Below are 22,839 nucleotides of genomic sequence, written 5' to 3' on the forward strand. Positions count from 1 at the left end.
AACTTCATGTCTAGAACGAAATCTCAGCTGTCAAAAATAGTCTGCAGATTGCAGGAAGTTCTCCAAAATCTATTGGGATGAACAATAATAAATGATTGGGTCCACAAATGAGTTTACCATTCATTTTGGCACTGCCAGAAAATGTACAGCCACAGTGGGGTTTATATGATGAGTAATATAGTAATGTTTAAAAAGAAAGAAGCAGTAATACTCATATTGCTTCATATTAAACATTTTAAAATTGTTTAGACATCACTTCCTAAAAACTTTAAGAATGGTTATGAGAGGATGTACTCAACTATGAAGAAATACTATTGCTTTTTTTTATAGTCACATATTCAGAGTCAGTTTGTTACTATGGAATCACATATGATGTCATAAATTTGACATTCTAAATGCAAACCTAGGCAGAGTAACCGAAACATCAGGAAATGGAGCTGGGGAGAAGAAAACCTGCATAACAACGAAAGAAATTCAGGACTTAAAAGAAATGAGTCAAACATCCCTGAAACAGAAAAAGAAGGTGAGTGAATTGAATGTCCTAGAATCCTGCCAACGAGCTAAAGAAATGTAGACATCAACAAATGTAGCTATCATTGCCTCTGGGAATGTTCTGTAACAATTAAATCACTTCAGATAATGACTATATCTGGAGTAAAGGGAAGGAAAATAAAGAATATAAAGAATGGAGAAAAGTGAGATTAAAGCATTCAGAATCAGCCTATCTAATAATATAGCATTTATTAAGCATGTGCTCATATGTTAGTGGCAAGAGGAGAAAACACTGTTGCTATCTTTGAAGAATGCACAGCCTAGTAGGGAAGAGAATACATAAACAAAGTACAATTCAGTGCTCAGTAAAACTATGTACAAAAGACACAGGCAACACAAAGGAATGTTTAACTCTGGGAACTTCTCCCAGGTCATGCTGAGCTGGGTTTTGAAGAAGATTAAAGAGGAGGTTATGAGGAAATAGGGTGATATGTAGACAAATACAAGTCATTTAGCACAAGTGAACATACAGATAAATGTGTACCATGGTGGGCAAGTTGGAGGTAGACAGGATACACCATGAGACTCTTGGTCTGTAAAGCCAAGTGAATGAAGAGTGTATCTAGAAATGAAGCATAACTATATTTATGTTTTATAAATAGCACTTTAAACAGATGGATGGAGTGGATGGATCTAGAAGTTGGGAGGATTTGAGGTTATGAAATCTAATTAAAAGTCTATAATATTAGGAATGCAGGCCCATAACGTTCTGAGATCTGGAACAAGACAATGATAATAAGGACGGAGAAAAGGGATTATTTTTAAATATCTTTTGCAGTTATAAGTGGCAGGATTTTATGGTGATGATGTGGAGAGTGGCTGGAAAGATTTTAGGATCTAGTTCTAGGACCACATAGCTCTGCCATTCTCTGCAGTCATAGACTCAATCATCCAACTTACACTAATGCAGAGTATTAATGCACAGACTGGTCCTGACCACATTGGTCTAAGCTAGAAGCTGAGCTCTTAAAACTAATAACACTAATCTTGATCACAATATACCTACCAAATTAGCATGAAGCAATACAAATAATGCTCCAATACAATGGTATTTCCTACAATTGAAAAGGAACATATTTGAATAGTGTCCATGACACAAATCATCTCCCTGGGCTCCCCCACAAAGTCTTCCCTATCAGTTTGTTCACAAGAGACCTCCTTTCACTCTAGCTGGTATGAATAATTACAGAATATGTAGTTCTGTCAAGAGATCTGCATAGGATTAAGAACCTTGATTTTAAAAATCAAGCTGCTATTGGTGAGGCTTAGATTCACAGAAGATTGGAGTTAGGGTTTATTAAGAAAACAAACAAGTTTCAATTCTACATGGCCAAAGGAAAAGTTCCCTAAGTAGCAACATTCAGAGTATTAGAGAAAATAAAAGTTATTCTGTGGGGGAAATTTCACATTTAAATCAAGGTCCTGCTGAGCTCTGGAAAATTCTCCTGTAGGATTTTTGCCTGCTACCTTTTTTTTTTTAAGTGATAAATGCCTCATGCCTCAAATCTACAAACCAGAATATTTCTATATTAAAAAATGTTTATATAGTTCTTTGATATGTGTTATTTTTATTAACATCTGTTAGAACAGAAAGAAAATGTCTAAAATTTATATATATATGATATGTATATCATATATATTAATTATATTGGAAAAGAGGCAAATTCTAATTTTTATTCATCCTTTTATTCCCAAACTCAAGGTTTCTAATGCTCCTGAGATTAATTAATAAACATTCTTTGTTTCCATATTAAGAATGAGACTGGATCGAGGAACTCAAAAGACAGCTTAGACACAGAGAAAAGAAAAGATTCTGAGAAATCAGGAGTTCGTCTGAGCACTCAGGTGAGCTGACCTCTGTAGAGTTGGTTAGAGAATTAAAGAGAAGAAAAACACAATAGAAAATTTAAGGGGGCAAGAATGTTCTGGGAGGGAAGACTGAGCTGCCAAGATTTCTATTAAGGGATACCTAATGTCCTCATGGAGAGGTTAAGGACAAACTAGGAGAAGCTAGTCCCTGCCTTCCCCACCAGTAGACATCTCCTTAGCCATCTTCTCTGTTCAGCCTATGGGAGGAGACTGGTCTTTGTTCAGATCAGGGAGGGAAGGGGAGTCTGGCCATCGCATTGACCATTTTCTGCACAATCTTTCAGATGAGGCGTGCAGTCAATCCGAATCACTTGCTGAGATGTTGCCCCATGCGAGGTCACTCGTCGTGTAGACGCTGCCTTTGTGCAGCTGAGGGAACAGTACCTCTTGGCCCCTGCCGCACAATACGTATTTATATTCACATGTGCCTGTTGTGGGAGCAGGGCCGGCAGATCACCATGATCAGGGTGAGCAGAGATCAAACTACTGATTTTGGAGGGGAGCCACAGGCAATCTGGGTGAGGGGAAGGATATGGGGAATAGAAATTTCCACTTGCCTCTCCATAGTGTCTTCCAGTTTGACTCCTCCCAAAGGAAATGCTAGAGTATTCTACCTCCCCTTGGGCAGCTGATTGAGAGCCCTGATTCAGCCTCATTTAGATGTTAGCTGCCCTCATCTTTGTAGTCAAAAATGACAAAAATGTCTTCTTAGCTTCAGCTAAAAGGCTTAGACTTAAAGGAAGAAGTGGGGAAAAGGTCAGAAAAATGGTCAACGCTACCATGGTCCATATAAGAGTCACAGATGAAAAAATATGAGACATCAGGTTTGTTTCTTAGTTTTGGATTCTCCTCCAGGTGGATCTCCACTTTTTTCTCATCATGAAATTTAGGATTGGGCCAGAGCTAGAATAGTACATAAGGGTCAATACTGAATTAAGGTCATATAGGACAGGGACCTTCTCATTGGGTTCTGCTATGTTTAGCTTGAAATGGTGGTTCTGTAGGCACATGTGCAGCAGGAGTGGGTAGTGGGGTATTACACCCCTGGGTCTCTTCTTTCCTCCAAAGGGATCACAGGAATTATCATTGCCAAAGACTGATTCCCGGGGGTACGTTGTGCGAAATCAGTGGTCCCGAACTTCACGGAGTCCATCCACCAGAGCTCCATCAGTAGAAGAACCCAGAAGCAAGAACACCAGTCTTAAGGTAGAGATGGGAGATGAAATGAAGAATGTGATATAATATGATGATGATAATGATAATGATAATAATAATAGTTAGCAATTATTGATGCTTTCTTTGTGCCAGGACCTATCCTATGTGCTTCACATGCTTTAGCTAACTCAGTGATCATTAAAACAAACAATAAACCTATAAGCCCCATTCTACAGTTGAGAAAATTGAAACACAGAGTAACTTGCCTAAGATCTCACATTAATAACACTAATTGAGGTAGATTAAAACCCAGGGTCACTAAGTCTATAAGCTGTGCACTAACTTAATGATTAAGCCCTCTGACTTCTCCATCTTTCCTTCATTCATTCAATGATTATTTGCTGAGTAATCAAGACTTACAAGGTGGGATGGGCCAATGTTTACAGCAGCAATGTCCACAATAGCCAAACTGTGGAAAGAGCCCAGATGTCCATTGACAGATGAATGGATAAAAAAGATGTGGTGTTTATATACAATGGAATACTACTCAGCCATCAAGAAAATCTTGCTATTTGCAATGATGTGGATGGAACTGGAGGGTATTATGCTAAGCAAAATAAGTAAATCAGAAAGATATAATTATCATATGATCTCACTCATGTGGAATTTAAGAAACAAAACGGAGAATCATAGGAGAAGGGAGAGAAAAATAAAATAAGATGAGATCTGAGAGGGAGGAAAAACCACAGGAGACTCTTAACTATAGGAAACAAACTGAGGGTGCTGGAGGCAGGGACGAGGCTGGGAGGATGGGGTCACTGGATGATGGAGATTAAGGAGGGCACATGATGTAATGAGCACTGGGTGTTATATGCAACTGATGAATCACTGAAAATAATAATATACTATATGTTAATAATATACTCTGAAACTAATAATATACTATATGTTAATTGGATTTAAATTGAAAAAAAAAATGAAGAAGGGGTGGAAAAAATCAACGAAGTAGATAAATTGTTGAAAAGTATTGGATTGTGTGGTGCTTTGGTCCCTTAAATAGGCCTGGCCCCAGGAGGAGAAAATGCTATTTCTGAGATTAAGTTTTTGGATGCAGAGAGAGAGTGACACAGACCTCACCACTGGGAGAACATGTGTCTCTGTGAAAAGGGGCTAAATAGTCTAACCAGGAATATGCCTTCTGAGACACGTGAAACAATCATAAAAAGTGAAATAATATATAGATGCCTAATAATTTATTGCGCACTTTAGTAAAGATATTTTTTTGTAGAATCCTTCCTTTTTATTTAGGAAGATGATTCCTAAATAAAAGAGTTCCATTGGCAAACAGAGTTCTAAAGGCGATGGGAAGATACTCGGCTTTCCAGTCTACCAACCTTCCCAGCAATCACTGCATTAATTATAGGGCAAATGTATAAAGAGATGCCTCCAGGTGTTTTGTAGAATCTGCTGGTAAGAACATCTGGTCTTAGTTGCTCATAGAGTTAACTGGAGGTCACAGATGAAGGTAGAGGTGAGCAAGAACATCCTACCTGGAGGTCACTGACTGAGCAAGTTTAAGGGAAGCAAGCAACAGAACTTTGCAAACTACAGACCAGATGCCTAAGGGCAGGGAAGAAGACCTGTGCCCTATCCACTCCAGAAAAAAAAAAAGTGTTAGTTGCTGATGGGGAAGGTGGGGGAAAATAAAAGCAGTCTATCTCTGTGTCTGTATAAGAGACGTACCCAATAACTGAAACATCTGAGCCCCTTCCAGCCCTACTGAAAGGAGCTAGGATGAACCAGGATCCTACTAACGGCTAAGAATGGAACAGAGGGAAGGGGGACGCTTCTTGACTCCTGCTGGGCAGAGATGGGGACAGGTGAACATCTAACTCAGACTCCTACTTTATTGCTCCAGCTCCCCAGTAGCTCCACAACCTCCCGGACTTCATCCACCTCCCCCAGCCAGCAAGAGTCCCTGAAGCAGCTGTCAGAGGAGCCCTCGCCGCCCACACCACCTTTGCCTTCCACTCCACCTATGCCTCTGGACTCGCATCCCCCTACCCCGCCGGAGCCCTTTAGCTCCTCCAGGCGCAGCACCAAGATGCACGAGAATCCTGAAGCCTGGGCACATGGCATCGTGCGGGAAATCCGGGACTCCCGGGACCCCATGCCGCAGAGAGATTACCCGCGCACACCCCCCACTGAATGGAAGGCCTATACCCAGCGCAGATCAACCTACTCTTCCCAGCTAGATCAGGACTGTCTGTCAGAACTGCCCCGGCAGCATCACCAACGCGAGGAAGAGGAGGACGAGGACGAAGCCTACTGGGCCTCAGTGAAAACTCTGTATGAGAAGATCCCCAGCTGCTCCCGCCCCCGACCGGTAAGCAAGTCCCACAGACCTGGTACTGGAAATCTGCCTCCCCATCCCCCTCCACCTCCCACCTCCGCCCCCAGACCCATTCTAGCCTGCAAACCTGAGTCTCTCCTAGTCTCCCTTCTCTCTAACGTGTGGGCAAGTCCTGCGCTGGCCCTGCATCTCCCCTACTCCTGCAGCCTCAGTTGGGAGGGAATCCTAACTCTTGACTGTCTCCAGCATCCCAGTGCTCCAAGTGGGGCCTAGCTGTTTTCTTCCCACCTTGCTCTGGCATCAGCCCCTTTTCTGATCCCTTCGGTCCTGTGACTGACTCTCCTCCCATTGGCGGCCCTTTCTGCAGCCCAAACCCAAGAATGCCATCACCATCGCTGTGTCATCCCGGGCGCTTTTCAACATGGTGGACGGGAGAAAAATCTACGAGGAGGAGGGTCTAGAAAAGTACATGGAATATCAACTCAACAACGAAAATGTCATCCTGACCCCAGGACCTGCCTTCCGCTTTGTTAAGGTACCCTGAAAAACTGTGTTTGGAATGTCAGGACCCTGGATGGAGAGGGAAGGACCCAGGCAGACCCTTGGGATCTCATCCAGTGTCCCTTATCATTCCTTGCACCCTGTTGCAATTCTTGCCCTTTTCACGTGGACCCCAGGTCAGTTTATGCTTCCCACAGAGGCTCCAAGACTGGTGAGGAAGGGCCTCCAGTTCTAGATTTGGGTTGAGAAGGCCTTCAATAGAGTTCTAATCATGACACCTGTTAGAAACACCTTTGTTCCCTTCCTAGGAGTGGCACCAGAAGCAATAATAAGCTTACAATCCCAGTAGTAGAAACAAAATGCCTCATTAAAATGAAATAAAATTCACTTTAGATGGTTTTTTCCCCAAACATAACATATTAACAAAAATCAAGATGATCTTGGTTGGCACTTGGTTGGGGGTGGGGACATGATTTTAATAGAAAAAGTAAGGTTCTCTGAACTTATGCTGAAATGTATAGCACTTATAACACTGATCCTCTACATAACTTAGGGAAATGTTATACAATAACATCATAACTAGGTAGAAAAAACGACATCTACAAGCTGTGAATAGAAAGTACTTATGAGGCATGATAGAAGCATCAGGGGAAACCACTAACCTAAAGATTCAAGGTTAAAAAATAGACAAAGTACGTTGGTAGCACATATCCTAAAATTGGAACAATACAGAGATAATTGGTATTGCTCCTGTGCAAGGATAGCATGCTAATTCATGAAGCATTCTATATTTTCACAATAAATGATAATCTCAAGATGATCAAGAAAAGAAAAGCAGATTTTAGGAATCAAAGAAAGAAAAAAAATTGGCAAAGCTTGGAAAAGTTAGCCTGATCCTTCTCTCTACCTACCCCAGAGAGAGAATTTTAGAAAATCAAATGTTGTTAACAATTTTTTCAACAAACATTAGCTACCTATTCAGCAAATATTAACGAGGTTCTGTATATGAGTCTGAAAATAGAGAAACAAATGGCATAACCGTGCCTTAAAGGAGCCATAATCTCTCAGTGAAGAGTCTCCAGAGTTTGAATTTGACACCAGTGATATCCTTTCTCCCCAGACCCCAGACTCCAATAGCCACCTTGCCTGGCCCTCTTTACATGCACTCATGCTTGTAACCTGCAGGCACTGCAGCATGTCAATGCTAGACTCCGTGAGCTGTATCCTAGTGAACAGGACTTATTTGATATTGTACTGATGACTAATAACCATGCCCAAGTGGGAGTGCGGCTTATAAACAGCGTCAATCACTATGGTAAGTAAAATAAATACCATGTGGAAGAACAGCTTGCTGCTCTGGGAGAGAGAAGCCATGTTATTTTGCTAACTGTGGCCTCACTAATGCAGTGTCTTTGATACTGACACCCCCTTCTGCGTGAGGAATGTTTATTTGCCTATGTCAGAGAAAGAGAGGCCATGTTCATTTTTAACTTTAGCACAGAGTTGGGCCCAAAGCCCTGGACTTAACTTGTCAAGTGTGAATTTCAAAGTCTTAATCCCAGCTCCTGCAATATATTTCTCTGCTTTATGTTCTTCACTTCTGAACTTGACTTCAAGGAGCTATCAACCCAGAGGCATTCTCTGTGTGATCAAACTTCTTGCTCACCACAGATCTGTGTTTAAGGTTTGTGGGTTTTCACCTTCCCTTTCCACTCTTACAATCTGATTCTCCCTGACTGCTCTCCCCACACATCAAATCCATACCCATGTCAGCAAAATTATCTGTTCCTTTACGTGGAAATTTTGACTGACTCTAGTCCCCTCCTAGCATTTCCATCAGTGTGTTGGATTCTTGAAGAGAAAAACCCCAATTTCCTGGTATGGAATTATATGACTTGTTATTTGGGGATCTTTAGACTATTTTCTAAGTGACCTATCCAGGTTTATGGGTACATCAAGTCAAAATAAGATTGAACTTTGGCATATTTAAATTCAAGGTTTAAAGTAGGCATGTTTATGAATAATCAAGATGTATTATAACTAATGAGTTTTCCATTATCCTAATTATAAGGCTGATGTCTGAGGGGTCCCTGGGTGGCTCAGTCAGTTAGGCATCTTTCTGCCTTTGGCTCAGGTCATGATCCCAGGGTCCTGGGGTCCCTGCTAAACAGGGAGCCTGCTTCTCCATCTCCCTCTTCCACTCCCCCTGCTTGTGCTTTCTCACTCTCTCTCTGTTTCAAATAAATAAAATCTTTTAAAATTTAAAAAAAAGGCTGATGTCTGAGATACATTTTAAAAAATACTTGGCTTTCAAAAATGCAGCTTTCAGTGTTATGACATGGAAAGGAACACAGATAAAATGTTTAGCATAGATGAGTCCCATAATCACTCAGTAAATAGCAACTATTACTTTTTACAACACACAATCTTACACAGTTTAGTAGGTGACTTAGGTCTATCTATCCCTCACCAAACTGAGCCCAACAAGGCTAGTAGCATAAAGAAGCATAGTTATCACCCATCAATTCTGCTAATAAATTGACTGAGCTCCATCTTCTCATGCAGCCTTATTCATGAAACACCAACAGCCTTTCACCTGGAAAAGGTAGTTAGTTGTTTCCCTTCTCTAGGTGTTGAATGCAATTTGTATCTCCCTCTTCTATGGCTGTTACATTATCATTCTCTGTTTTACATGCCCAGCTGCTCAGTGAACTATGATCTCCTTAAGATGGGGGAAGATGTTTTAATTGTTTCTGAAGTCCCCAATGTCACCAAATAATTTATGCTCATATATTAATATTAATTTATATTACTTAAGGGTTTGCAGAATATACTTTTGCCACTTATGCCCAATGTCAACTTAAGTGAAAAACTGAGAGTATTTCATTAACATCATAGCAAACCCTTCCAACTCAATTGTCAATGGACCGTATCCACTCTGTGGGTCCACACAGATGAAAAACAACTGACTAGACTCAACATTCTGCTTTATATCATGTGCAGCTACCCAGTTTATTATGGCTTTAAAAAAACTTTGAATGGGTATATACTATCTTATAGGCATAATGTTATACTTTAACTGTTCTCAAATCATTAAACAGCGTTCTGCTTTTATAAATTATCCTGAACTGGGAGACATTTACACATCAATCTTTATCAGAGTTTCAGATTATTCCCTTAGAATAAAACTAACAGGTCAAAGGGTAAAAGCCAATTACATTTCTTAATACATATCGTCAAATTACTTTCTAGGTAGTTTGTACCAATTTGGATTTTCTTCTAAAGTGAAAATGGGTGCCTATTTTATAAAACTTTAACCAATACCTAGCATTTGTTTTTTAATTGTTGTTGATTTGAAAGACATTTAATGGTATTTTAATATTTAGTCTCCTAAATAATCACATTTAAAATGTCAAGTCAAGGGACACATGGGTGGCTTGGTCAGTTAAGCAGCAGGCTCTTGGTTTTGGCTCAGGTCATGATCATGGAGTCCTGGGATCAAGCCCTGATTCAAACTAGGAGTCTGCCTCAGGAGTCTCTCTCTCCCTTTCCCTCTGCCCCCTCCACCAACCTGATTCGTGTCTGCTTTCTCCCTCTTTTGAATAAATAAATCTTTAAAAATAAATAATAAGTACAATTTCAAATCAAGGAAAAAAATTTCAGACCTGTTGTTGTTTTTAGAAAACAGTTTAAATCCTAGCACTGCTTGTCATTACCATTATATTGTTCCTGAAGAAATACAGAGGGTACTTAAAATAGAGGCACACATGAACTATCTCTTTCAATAAGTAAATAGCCTATGGTTGAAGAAAAAGAACTCTGTCTAATTTAGACAAGAGTCAATGTGAGTCAGTGGGCGTAAACAAGTTGTTATGTCTCAATTTCCTTTTCTGTAATGATAATAATTTCCATCATACAATTGTTGTGAGACCAAATTAGCATGGTCTACATGGACATACTTTATTTAAAAACAGCTTTTTTATATATAATATAGCAATTTTTCAATATTAGCGTTACAAAGCTAATTCTAAAACCTCAGTAAGCACTCAATTATTTCTAAGACAACTCTGATTTACATTTACATTTAAGCATATTGTCTTGAATCTCTGACATAAAAAATCTTTCTTGCCCAATAATAGGTTTATTAATTGACCGCTTCTGTCTGACTGGTGGAAAAAGCCCCATTGGCTATTTGAAGGCATATCTTACCAACTTGTATCTTTCTGCAGATTCTGAAAAAGTACAAGAAGCAATACAGGAAGGTATTCATTTGGTTTTATCTCTCAACTTAATAGAGAGGTTTGCACTAGTGTGACTTTCATTGGGCTTCATATATGATTATGCCGCTTATGTCCTTGTTAAATTTTCTGCTAAGGTGTTTCCACATGTAGCAGCCCCTAAATCTGTCTTTTAGAGCTTTGACTTTATTGGAGGTGGACATTCTCAGCGATTGTCCTACACTCTATTTTACACTTCCTCATCTATTATAGAAATGGAGGCAATGTGTAAACAACTATTTTGAGATGTGTGGTTATAAATAGCAATTGAGTCATCAGGTTAGCTAGAAAAAAAAATATATATATATATATTTCAAGGTCTGGGAGGATCTTTTTTTCTTTTTTTAATCATTAAAATGGTAGAAGAAAGTGATGCCCCTGAGAAGAGTATTAATAAATCTCCATGGTCTGCCAGGCATTGCCTCTGCAACAATGTTTGATGGAGCCAAAGACATAGCTTACTGTGACACACAGCTCCGTGTGGCCTTTGATGGGGACGCCGTACTCTTCTCTGATGAATCTGAACATATTGCCAAGGAGCACGGGCTGGACAAATTCTTTCAACATGAAACACTATTTGAGAATAAGCCTCTTGCTCAGGTAGGTCCAGTGAGTCTAATTTAATTTTTATCTACTTATTTTCCAACATATATATGCACATATTTTTAAAATTATTTTAGGCAAGCCAATCTTCATTTCTTACCCTTTATACTTTGTTCCCTTTCTTATCCTTCATACTTTTCTTCCTTTCATGAACTCTTCATTTTGAAACATCTACTGCCCACTTGGGATTTTTGTTTGTTTGTTTGTTTTGTTTTGTTTCAGCATTTTTTTATCTATCCTTTTTGGAAGTGTTTCTATGGTCTTCTCATGATAATGAGTTCACCTCAAAATTACAAGTAATAGAGGTAATATGGCTTACCGTAAGCTATTTCTACATAAGTTCTCAGAATAGTAAAGTGATTTCCAATAGGTCAGTAAACATTTGTGGACCTCTCTGCCCATAAACCTCAAACTCACTAATGGCATTACTTAATTGAGAAAATCTGCACAAATGAGAGCTCAAATTGAATCACAATAATGAGCCTCAAACAAGTGCAAGCTATGAACACCTAATCAAAATGAAACCGAATATTTAGGTTTTTTGGAATCAATCCATGAACTGAAGTGTTAAAGTCACAGTTTTAAAATGAACAAAACCTACAACTTCTGAACCAAAGGAAATCCGAAACCTCAAAATATTCTCCAAACTGAATTTGAACTGACAGATGAGTTTCAATCTAAGAATTTTAGCAAAGAATTCATCTTTTTTTCTCAGCTCTTCTTGAATGTAAGACAAACTTAAATGTTATTATTTTTGTTACACTTATAAAAGTATATATAGACTAAATGAAAGTCAAAAAGTTTCACTAGCTCACCTCATATCACAGCAAGTGATATTTAAATTGTGTGTATGTGTGTGTGTGTGCATGAGAATGCACACACATGTAACTTCATACTCCCTCCCTAATAGCTTCTTCAGAAGCCTTGATCTTAAATTATGAAGTTGTTCAATGTTAACAAATTGAAAGGAAAATCCTTTGTTGTATTTTACTTAAGTCTGCTTTGCTGAAATTCAGTGCCCACTGTGTAGTAGCCTCTAACTACTACTGAAATTTGGAAGATTTCCAGAAAAAGAACACTTAAAAAAAAAAAAAGAACTTTCAAAAGCATACTTAAAGATGATCTTAAAATATCATTTTCTCATTACAGGTAAAGAATTGAAATTTCTTTTAGACTTGCCATTAATTATTTCCCTTTTCCAAGTTAAAGAACTTGTTCTTCCTGTTAAACAATTGAAATTGTGAAGCCCAACACTAGTTATTGCTGGAATACCCACCACATTTCTATTAAACATACTTGTTTTCATTATGCAGTCCTTCTGGCAGTGGATAAAGATGCTGCTTTTTACACAGACCAGGTAGCTTTTCTATAAACAGGCTTTGCCAATGTGTTCCACTCATGAGAAAGAAGTTATGGGGTATGATTATTACCCAAGCTTTCAAGTATGTTGGTCATGGGACTTAAGGCTTGCTCATGACATTGTCTCAAATGGAGGAGACAGCTGAAGAGGATTAACTTGGCCACTCTTGTAACTTTATTAAAAGCCTCCAGTGTGGCACCATAACAAGTAGTGGACATTTCCTGATTGATCCCTACCTTGTCTCACCATTCTCAGACAGTTGTTCTCCAACTGTGTGTGTGTTTGTGTGTGTGCACTTGTGTGTATTTTAATCAGAACTGTTGAGATATAATTTATATACAGTAAAATTCATAGTTTTTAGTAGATGCTTCTAAGAGTTTTGACAAATGGATACAGTTATGAAACTATGACCAAACTCAAAATATTCATAATACTCACAAAATTCTCTCATGCCTCTTTGTAGCCATCCTATCCTGCTATCTCTAGGATCTATCTACTACTAATCTGATTTCTGCGCCTCTAGTTTTGCCTTTTCCAGATGTCACTTAAATGGAACCACACAGGATACAATCTTTTGAATCTGACTTCTTTTATTAGCATTATGTTCTTGAGATACATCCATGTCAGTCCATGTGTTAGTAGTGTCTGTTCCTTTTTATTGTTGAGTCTCTTCTATGGATGTACCACATTTTCTTTAGCCATTTACCTGTTGAAGGATATTTAAGTTGTTTCCAAATGTTTGACTTTTATAAATAAAGCCATTTTAACATTTGTATACAGGGTTCTGTGTAAACTTAAGATCTGATTTCTCTTGGATAAATACCTAGGAGTAGGATTACTAGGTCACACAGTATATGTGTCACTAGGTCATATATTTAACTTTATAAGATTCTGCCAAAGTATTTTCCAAAGTGACAAGACCACTTTGAATTCTCAATAGCACTATATGTGAGATTTTGTTGCTCTATATTTTGCACTGGTAAGTTGTTTTTTGTTTGCTTCTTCTAAGCTATTCTAGTGATTATATAATGGTATCTGTGGTTTAAATTTGCATATATCTAATGAAAAATGATATTGAATATGTTATTAGGTGTTTATCTGCCATCATTTGTACTTTTTGGCAAATATATCTGTTCAAATCTCTTGCTCACTTGTATTGGGCTTGTTTATTATTGAAGTTTGAGAGTTAACATATTCTGGAGATAAGTATATTATCAGATGTGTTTTGCAAATATTTTCTCTCAGGCCCAAGACAAGCATATCTTTTTATTCTTTTTATCTTTCAGTGTATGTTGATGAACAGAAACTTATAATTCTGTTGGAAGTTCAACTTGTCAGTTAATGCCTTTATTACTTGTATTTTTAATGTCATATCCAAAAACTGACAAAGTCTCATAAATTTCCTATGTTTTTGTACATTTTGTAATTTTAGTTTTTCTTAAGGATTATGACCTATTTTGAATTAACTTTTATATTTATGCAAAGTATTGATTAAGTTGACTTTTAATGCTTATGGGTATCCTAATTGTTCCAGGATTATTTGTCAAAAAGACTGGCTTTCTATTCCTTTAACGTAGGTGTCTATGCTTTTACCAATATCACACTGTATTGATTAGTGCAGTTTTATAGTAAGTCCTGAGATCAGGTAGTGTGAGTTCTTCAAATCTGTTATATTTCAAAATTCTTTTGGATTTTCTGATTCTTTTGCATTTTTATACGGATTTAACAATGACCTTGTGCATTCCTGGAAAAAAAATCTGCTGGAATTTTTATTTTGATTGTGTTGAATTTTTAGCTTAATCTTGGGTGGGGGACAGCTTAATAGCAAGTTTTTCAATCCATGGACATGGTATATCTCTCCATTTATTTAGGTTTTCTTTGATTTTTTCCATCAGTGTTTCAAATATTTTTGTGTCCAGATATCACTTTGTTAGATTTCTACCTAAGTTTTTCATAATTTTTGGTGCTATTGTGAGTGATATATTAAATTTTTGATTTCTAATCTGTTTGTTGTAATATACAGAAATACAACTAGCTTTTGCATATCAACTCTGTATCTTACAACTTTGATAAATTGACTAGTTAGTATAGTAAAAATTTTGTAGATTATTTGAGATTTTCTCCATAGACAATACTATGAATAAAAACACTTATTTCTATATTTCCATTCTATATGTGTTTTAATCATCTTTCTTGCCTTATTACTTTTGCTAGTTCATTCAGTACAGTATTCAACAAGAGTGATAAGAGGGCATATCCTTGCCTTGTCCCTGATCTCCAGGGCAGATCATTCACTCTTTGACTCCTAAGTACATAGAGAAAATATATTTTGTATAATTTCAGTCCTCTAAGTTTGTTGAGGAGTGTTTTATGCGCAGAATATGGCCTATCATGGTGAATGTTTTATGTGTAGTTGAGGAGAACGTTGATTCTGTGCTATTGAGTAGTCAAAATGTCAATTAGCTTAAGTTGACAGTGTATTAGTCAAGTAATATTGCCCAAGTTTTCCGTATTGCCAATGATTTTCTATTTATTCTATCCACTACTGAGGAGGCAGTGTTGAAGTCTTCAAGAATATTTTGAGGATTAATCTATTTTTCCTTTTAAATATATGCATTTTGCTTCATGCATTTTTAATCTCTTTCACTTAATGCCCAAATATTTAGGATTGTTCGATCTTCTTAGTGAAATAATCCCTTTTCATTATGTAATGTCTCTTTCTGTCTGATAGTCCTAAAACCACCCCGATTTTTTGCTTTTTTCGTTTTTGTTTTTGTTTTGTTTTTAAACTAGTGTTTTTATTGTATATATTTTCTATAATTTTATTTTAACTGATTATGTTTTTACATGTAGATTGCTTTTCTATTTAAATTGGCTTTCTTGTAGAATGATTACACACACACACACACACACACACACCCCTAACTATCTATCTCGTGTTGCTTTTTTGGTACGGTCTGACAATCCCTGTGTTTTAATTGCTATTTTTAGACCATTTACATTTAATGTGATCATTACTCTGGTTGGACTGAAACCTATCATCTTCCTCCTATATGTTTCATCTGTTGTTTGTTTTCCCTTTTCTTACTTTTTTGCCTTTGGATTTATTATAGGTATTATATATTTCCAGGATTCCATTTTTTCTCCATTATTGACTTATAACCCATTTTAAATTTTTCAGTGATTACCCTAGGATTGACAACATACAACTTTAAGTAATCACAGTCTATTTGCAAACAATATAATGCCACATCATGTATAATGTAAGAATCTTAAAACAGTATATCCTCAACACATTCCTTCCATATTTTGTGCTATTGTCATACATTTTATTTTCAGCTATACTATCAACTTGCTATTATTTTTTATTTGACTAAACAATTATATTTAGAATGAAGATGGATAAGAGAAAAAATGTCTTTATTATTCATCTTTATTTTAATCATTTCCAGGGAATCTTCATTTCTTTGTGTGAATCCAACTTTCTCCCAGGTATCATAATCAATTTGCCATAAAACCATTTTTAACACTTCATGTAGAGCTTATATGCTATTACCAAAAGCTCTACTTTTCTTTGTCTGAAAAACTCCTTATTCTCCTTCATTTTTGAAAAATATTTTATTTGACTACATATTTTTTTTTGTATTTACCATATTTTTCTTTCAGGACTTTGAAAATACCCATTCATTATTTTCTGACTTCCATAACAGTCTCCAATACCACTTCAGTGGTGGAGGTTTTGTTTTGTTTTGTTTTGTTTTCCCTTTCCCTATAGCAGTGGATCTTTACCTATGCCCTAAGGGTGACAGTGTTTGAAGCCCCTCTTCTGGCAGTGTAACTTTTGTTACTTAGGAAACATGGGGCAAGGTAGAGTTTTAGTCTTTTCTCACAGTGGTAGCTGCTCCTGTCCTGCAGCCTGCACTACCAAGGACTGAATTCTCTCACTTTCTATCCTGCCTAAAGTCTTTCTCATAAACAATTAGGAAAGTCCATGAAAAAAAAATAAAAAAACAAACAAACAAACAAAACCCTGTAAAAGAGTGTTTTGGGTCTGTAACTTTCAGGGCTTCTTTGTTCTCTTATTAGTCCACATTTGACCTTGATCAATTTTTTTAAATTATTTCAATTTTTCATACTTGCTTATATGGTGTCTGGTATATAGTCTTCCATTGATTTGCCAAAGCAAAGATGTGTCAATTCTTGAATTCCATATGTCCTTGAAGAGAACCTTAGATTTTCTTTTTTTTTTTTCTTTAAGTTTCATGTTAGTCTATTGTCCTGTTACCTCAGTTCCCTAATGGGGTCAATAAATGTTAAGATTTTTCTTTTTAGATTATCTGGGTTTTTCTTGTTAAGATAGGAGTATCATCAGTCTTTCCAACGTTCTCCATCTTAGGCAGGTTCTAAATGTTTTAAGTCATACAGCTTATCAAAAAGGTATTTTTTAGTAACTTTACCTATTTATATATTTTTATTCACAAATTATATACTGTTCTTCTGCACAAATGTTTAAATTATAAAAATACCCAAAAATATAAATAAGAAGGGATGATATGGATACCTGGTTTCAATATGGTGACATATATGGACTGGTTTCTATTTATTCCCTTTGGAAACTACTCAAAAGCAGCAAGGAGAACTATATGCCCCTGTGTTTCAAAGTCAAATTAATCACAAGTTGGGTGACTCCTGCCAACAGTCACTATATCACCTTTGCAGCTTTTTCCAAAAAATAAAAAAAAATTAAAAAATAAAATAAAAATGATAGTAGTTTTTTTCACATATATATAGATATAGATCTTTCACTGTTAAAAAGTGAATTTTATTTGTTTTTTTTTTCCCCCTGATATATGCTGCCTCAGAGAAACAGTGGTCTAGACAATGTTTAAATCTAAACAGAAAAATGAATAAGGCATGTTTATTAAGAAACAGGTTTTTTCTGGACATCAGAGAAAAAGGGATCTTTTAAATTGTGAAATCAAATCAGCCTGAAAATATTATCCTTAACCTTTGCCATAAACCCTCTAATTGTTCCAAGGAAAACCAACCTGCTTCAGTGATGAGTAATAAAAACAGAACCAGCACAGTATATAAGCAAAGATACTGAGAAAAAGGGTAAGAAGGGCAAAATCTAATAAGAGATGTAGATCTCTCACTAGAAACAGTAGCCAAAGTATAGGTAAAAATTGTTACTAAACATTTACTGTAACTTTTAAAAACTTAACAAAGCATGTCAGGGTCATAAAGTAGAAATGTTAGAATCAGGGGAGAGAAGGTAAAAATTGAATGGTAAAACTCTGGAAATGAGGAGAATTGAAAAATAGGATTTTAGAAAGAAAAATAATAGAAAATATATCACAGTTAAAGGAAATCCAACATATGCATAACTGGAATCCCTGAAAGGAAAAAAAAAAAAAAAGTGGCATTATGTTCTGAGGGGAGAAAAGGGTTGTGTGTGGTAAATACAAAGTTGCAAATGTTGCAAAGTTGCAAAAGAAATTGAAAGAAATGATCATCATCAAGACCTGCCCTAGTAAAATTTTTTGACATCAAAGATGAAATAGTAATTCTTTGGGGAGACTTTACCTATGGGTGGAGAAGAAAATCACATTGTCCTCAGTCTTTTCCATAACAGTACTCAATAGCAAAAGACACTAGAGCACTACTTATAAAAAAATCTAAGAAAATGGAAAGAAAATCTAAATCACAGACTCTATTATCCAGCTAAAAGTTCATTTAGGTAAAAAGAAAACAGAACAACAGTTGAAAATGTCATGGTTTGTTATTTCCATAATATTTTCATGAGAAAACTAGAAGACAACATTTTGGCCCATATGTAGATGGCCAGAAACACAAAGGGACAAATGAATACAAAATATATTTAATCAGAGAACTAAAACTAAAACAATTGTAGGGAATAGGATGGCAGAAAAGAAAGTACACATTGTTTGTCCTAATAATGGGGAACTTATATAACTAATGAAAACTGGAAAAATGTGGAGGAAAAAGGCCTAAGGAAGAGTATGTTAATATCTTCAGTTATAATAAGTGATCAAAGGATAAGATGTAAAGCTGATAAACAGATGAAAATATTTAATAATGAAAATATAAACACTGAGAAAAAGGAAAAAAGTAAATTGTTTGGTTGTCCTCAGTCTTTTACCAAACAAGTAAATTCTATGGTTGCAAAAGAAATCCAGAATAAGAGAGAGATAAAGTGCTGTAATTTCATTATTTATCACTGTAAAAAATAATAGATCCTGGATTTAAAAAAAAAGAACTAACAGTACTATAAAAAGGTATAGTCACAAAGGTAACCAATAGAAAGAAATAATACAAACCTTCTTAAATCTTAGATGAAGCACACATACACATGCACAAAGGAAAAAACAAATACCCAATGAACAATCCTTTAAAATCTTTAAACAAGGAAAATGCAATAAAAATCAGAAGAACCATTATGACATATACTTGTAATAACGATAAATATAAATGGCCTAAAACTCTACTCTGTTTTAAAAATCAAGACTTCCAGATTGGAAAACAGCAGAATCCAAATCTTGCTCTATTCCAGAGAAACAGCTAAAACTGAGTGTTCAGAAAGACTGAAGATATGCACAGGCAATTGTAAATATAAGACAAGTCTAGATTCAGGGTGCCTGGGTGGCTCAGTGGGTTAAAGCCTCTGTCTTCAGCTTGGGTCATGATCCCAGAGTCCTGGGATCAAGCCCCGCATTGGGCTCTCTGCTCGACAGGGAGCCTGCTTCCTCCTCTCTCTTTCTCTCTCTCTTCTGCCTTTCTACCTACTTGTGATCTCTATCTGTCAAATAAAATCTTAAAAAAAAAAAAAAAAGACAAGAGGGCACTGAACTAGATAAAGGAGTGTAACTTCATAATATTAAAGTGTGCAATTCACAAAAAGAAAACTAAAATAGTTCTTTTGGGGATTAACCAAATCTCATTTAAATAGAGTATCCCATTTTTGCCATGGATAATTTATGTCTGTTGCCCTTATACTTTTTATAGAAACTTTCACTATTAAAACATCAATGTTTAGATAATAAATTATATGGTCATCCTACATTTATTTTAGTAATGCAAGGATAGTTCTTTATAAGGAAATATACTTACATAAAATGCAAGGAGTTTCAGGATTGTTCCATTGGCAGTACTATAACCTTTTATAAGCTCTTATAAGCCTCTGCTTTTTTAGCATTCACTTTAGCTCACTGGATCACAGCTGTGACATATGTTCCTTTTACAGGGTCCCTTAAAAGGCTTTCTGGAAGATTTAGGCAGACTGCAAAAGAAGTTTTATGCCAAAGACGAACGGTTACTTTGCCCTATCAGGACCTACCTGGTTACAGCCAGGAGTGCAGCCAGTTCAGGCGCCCGAGTGCTGAAAACCCTTCGCCGCTGGGGTCTAGAGATAGACGAAGCTCTTTTCCTTGCTGGAGCCCCCAAGGGTCCTATTTTGGTGAAGATAAGGCCGCACATTTTCTTTGATGACCACATGTTCCACATTGAAGGGGCACAGAAGTTTGGCACCATCACAGCTCATGTACCTTATGGCATTAATCAAAAAATGAACAATTAGGGATGGGGAGGAGAAATAAAGCAGTAAGTCCGGTATTACAGAAGCCACTTCTTGTGGATCTCTAGGTTAATTAGACAGGTACTTCAGAAGACTGGACCAGAACTTAGTTCATTTGGAAAGATTTCCTCTGTTTTTGTTGTTGTTGTTTTGTTTTGTTTTTGTTTAACATTTTTAACCCTTCAAACTTCTTCTTTGAGCTCTCAGTACTGTTGAACACCAGTGCCCCTACCCTTGTGTGTAAGTCATACTGATGACTCCTCAGGGTAAGTTTAGAATTAGAATGTTTGAATGCTGAAAGGGCCAAAGCCCAGTAAGTTTTACAAAGCATTGCTCATTTTTGGATGTTAGTAAATAGAATGAATTTTTACCCTTTCATCATTGTAGAATATTGGTCCTCAAAGAAGGAAAGAGTAGGGTTAAACACTCTCTTGAAAATTAGAGTTTTTTTATTCTGTTGCCTCTGTGACCAGCTTTTTAATCAATGCAAAATTAAAAGGTCACTCTACCTGCATAAGTATACCAATTCTGACACTGTTCATTCAAAAATAAATCAGCAGATTATTCATATAGGGCACTTTCCATTTAAGATGAGCTCCAGACAGAAGCTCCTGGGAGAGCTTCAAAGAAGCTTATCTCTTGGGTGTGTTGCCTCTGGACCACAAGGCTTCATATTTGAAGTCTCTGGCTCTGGGCCTGGCAGGTAGGTCCAACGTTTACGTGGGAAAAAAAAAAAAAAAAAAAAAAGCCTTGGCTACCACTTCAAAATGTAACATGAAGTGTAGTATCCTAGCCTTTTACTGTTACCATTCTTTTGTTATTTTTGTTTTGTTTTCAAGAACATTGACTGGTTTTTAACCATACTCTATTACATAATAGGCACAGTGATCTGGTTATTTCTATGCCACCTCATTTTCATACAAACCAAAGGTTTGTAACAGAATAGTATTAATACCCTCATTTTTTTAAATCAATGAAGAACTTAACATTCACAAAGAAAAAGTAGCTCGTCCAATAATGAGCAGCTAATAAATAGCAGAACTAAGATTCAAAATCAGGTCTTACTTCAAAAGTTATATTCTATTTTCTCTGTGTTGTATAGCCTTCCACATCAAGTCCTTATTAATTCCATGGCCATAGGACCTTTCCTGAACAGATTAGTCATTCCATTAAGTTCTATGCTTAAAATATACAGCAGTTACTTAGCAGATCTGGGGATTCCCCTCCTCCTCCCCTCTTCATGCCCTCTCTTGTTCCTTTACCCCCACCTCTCTCTCCAGTGCACTCATATATACATATTTCACCCCAGCTCTAGTTAAAGAAAACTGCTGCTGATATATAGCTTTTGCTCTGCTTAATTTGATGTAAGCTAGTCCAAAATATATCAGTCATGACACTCACTGAGTACCTACTGTTTTCTATGCATTCTCCAGTGTGAAGACCACAAAAGAAATTCAGACATAGTCCCATTCTCTTGGAAATTTTAAAACCTTGAACAATCCTGTAGAATAAGTCAAGCATGTAGACTGAAACAGTTGACACTAGAGGGCTGTTTGTCCTCAGTGCCAAGTGAGGGTCCCCCAGGAAAGTGAGGCAGACATCTGCATGGGTTGGAAGTGGTCAGACAATAGAATTGAGGTGAACTTTGAAGGATGGAAAAAATAGATAGACAAAGAGGAACAGATGTGCTCTGGGATCAGTGAGTTTGAGAGGCAGTGTCAAATTACAGAAAGGGTAGGGAAAAAAGCCCATCCCTGGTGATTTCTGCTTGTGCCATGTGGAATCCCCAGGGACAGTGCTCCTTCCCTCCTGTGAGCTTTATCTCTGGCAGTTCTTCTGGCATCCTAATGCTCTTCTATTTGTAATGTGACTGTTCACTGCATGTTACATCCTTCCCAAATGCACAGGAGTGGAGGAGAGTTTAATCAAAATTATCTAGGGAGTCCATCTCAAACTATACAGGTTGTGTGTCTCATCTCTTGTCCTGAAGATTCTAGAATGGGGACCGTGGCGGGGAGGTCTCTGTGTCTGTGCCAGACGGTAAGGACTTTGAGGACAGAAATGGTGTCCTATTTCTCTGTGACTGTCACAGGGCACGGGGCCTCGCACATACAGGACGGGGGAGTAGATGGAATGAATGAGGACTTGGAAGAGCTTGGTCTAAAGCTATGAAGTTTGCAGCTTGAAGATGGTTCCCTGTGGTAATAAGCCCTCACGTTTTTCGATCACTTTGTAGTGTAGAAAGCACTTCTTACATTTGATTGTCTCCAGGAGGAGATGCGGAAGCACCTGTGAATGGGCCTACTCAGAAGTCTGTGTCTAGAGAAAGTCCAGGCTTCCCTACTGTGTCTCTACCCGTATCAAATAAGACCACTGGCTGATGACCTTTCCATAGAGATCAATGCCGTCATGGTTTTCAGTTCTCAGACTGTGGTCCACAAACCAGCGGCGACCGAATCATCTGGGAACGTTCTAGAAATCCAAAGTCTCAGGTCCCATCTGGAACCTATTGAATCCTAAACTCTGGTACTGGGGTCCTTGGATTACCGTGTGTGTGTGTGTGTGTGTGTGTGTG

The 22,839-nt window shown here is 37.1% G+C and overlaps 1 protein-coding gene and 1 non-coding gene across 4 annotated transcripts; both read left to right on the plus strand.

The window, feature by feature from the left end:
- The first annotated feature begins 402 nt into the window (after positions 1-402).
- On the plus strand, positions 403-21,665 carry NT5C1B (5'-nucleotidase, cytosolic IB). Of its 3 annotated transcripts, none has more exons than XM_004745844.3 (10): positions 403-523; positions 2,308-2,397; positions 2,706-2,888; positions 3,490-3,627; positions 5,495-5,962; positions 6,297-6,464; positions 7,616-7,745; positions 10,570-10,692; positions 11,123-11,307; positions 19,935-21,665. In XM_004745844.3, the coding sequence occupies exons 1-10, from the start codon at positions 491-493 to the stop codon at positions 20,265-20,267; spliced, it is 1,851 nt and encodes a 616-aa protein (XP_004745901.1). In that variant the 5' UTR covers positions 403-490; the 3' UTR covers positions 20,268-21,665. The 3 variants fall into 3 exon arrangements, with proteins under 3 accessions (XP_004745901.1, XP_004745904.1, XP_012908394.1); XM_013052940.2 differs by having other exon boundaries at positions 437-523; positions 2,255-2,397; XM_004745847.3 differs by lacking the exon at positions 2,706-2,888 and having other exon boundaries at positions 19,935-21,664.
- Positions 7,123-7,225, plus strand: LOC123390198. Its single transcript, XR_006604865.1, has one exon. It is a non-coding gene; the product is annotated as a U6 spliceosomal RNA (small nuclear RNA).
- Positions 21,666-22,839: the final 1,174 nt, after the last annotated feature.

The sequence above is a fragment of the Mustela putorius genome, unplaced genomic scaffold (assembly GCF_011764305.1).
Source record: "Mustela putorius furo isolate JIRA1106 unplaced genomic scaffold, ASM1176430v1.1 tig00537284_pilon_pilon_pilon, whole genome shotgun sequence".
Taxonomy (NCBI): Eukaryota; Metazoa; Chordata; class Mammalia; order Carnivora; family Mustelidae; genus Mustela; species Mustela putorius.

Bases quoted from the DNA above. Each gene is read 5' to 3' on its own strand.
- NT5C1B (XM_004745844.3), top strand. From the start codon at position 491: ATGAGTCAAACATCCCTGAAACAGAAAAAGAAG. The intron at 524-2,307 runs GTGAGTGAATTG...TTCCATATTAAG, and splicing joins CCCTGAAACAGAAAAAGAAG to AATGAGACTGGATCGAGGAA. The intron at 5,963-6,296 runs GTAAGCAAGTCC...CCCTTTCTGCAG, and splicing joins GCTGCTCCCGCCCCCGACCG to CCCAAACCCAAGAATGCCAT.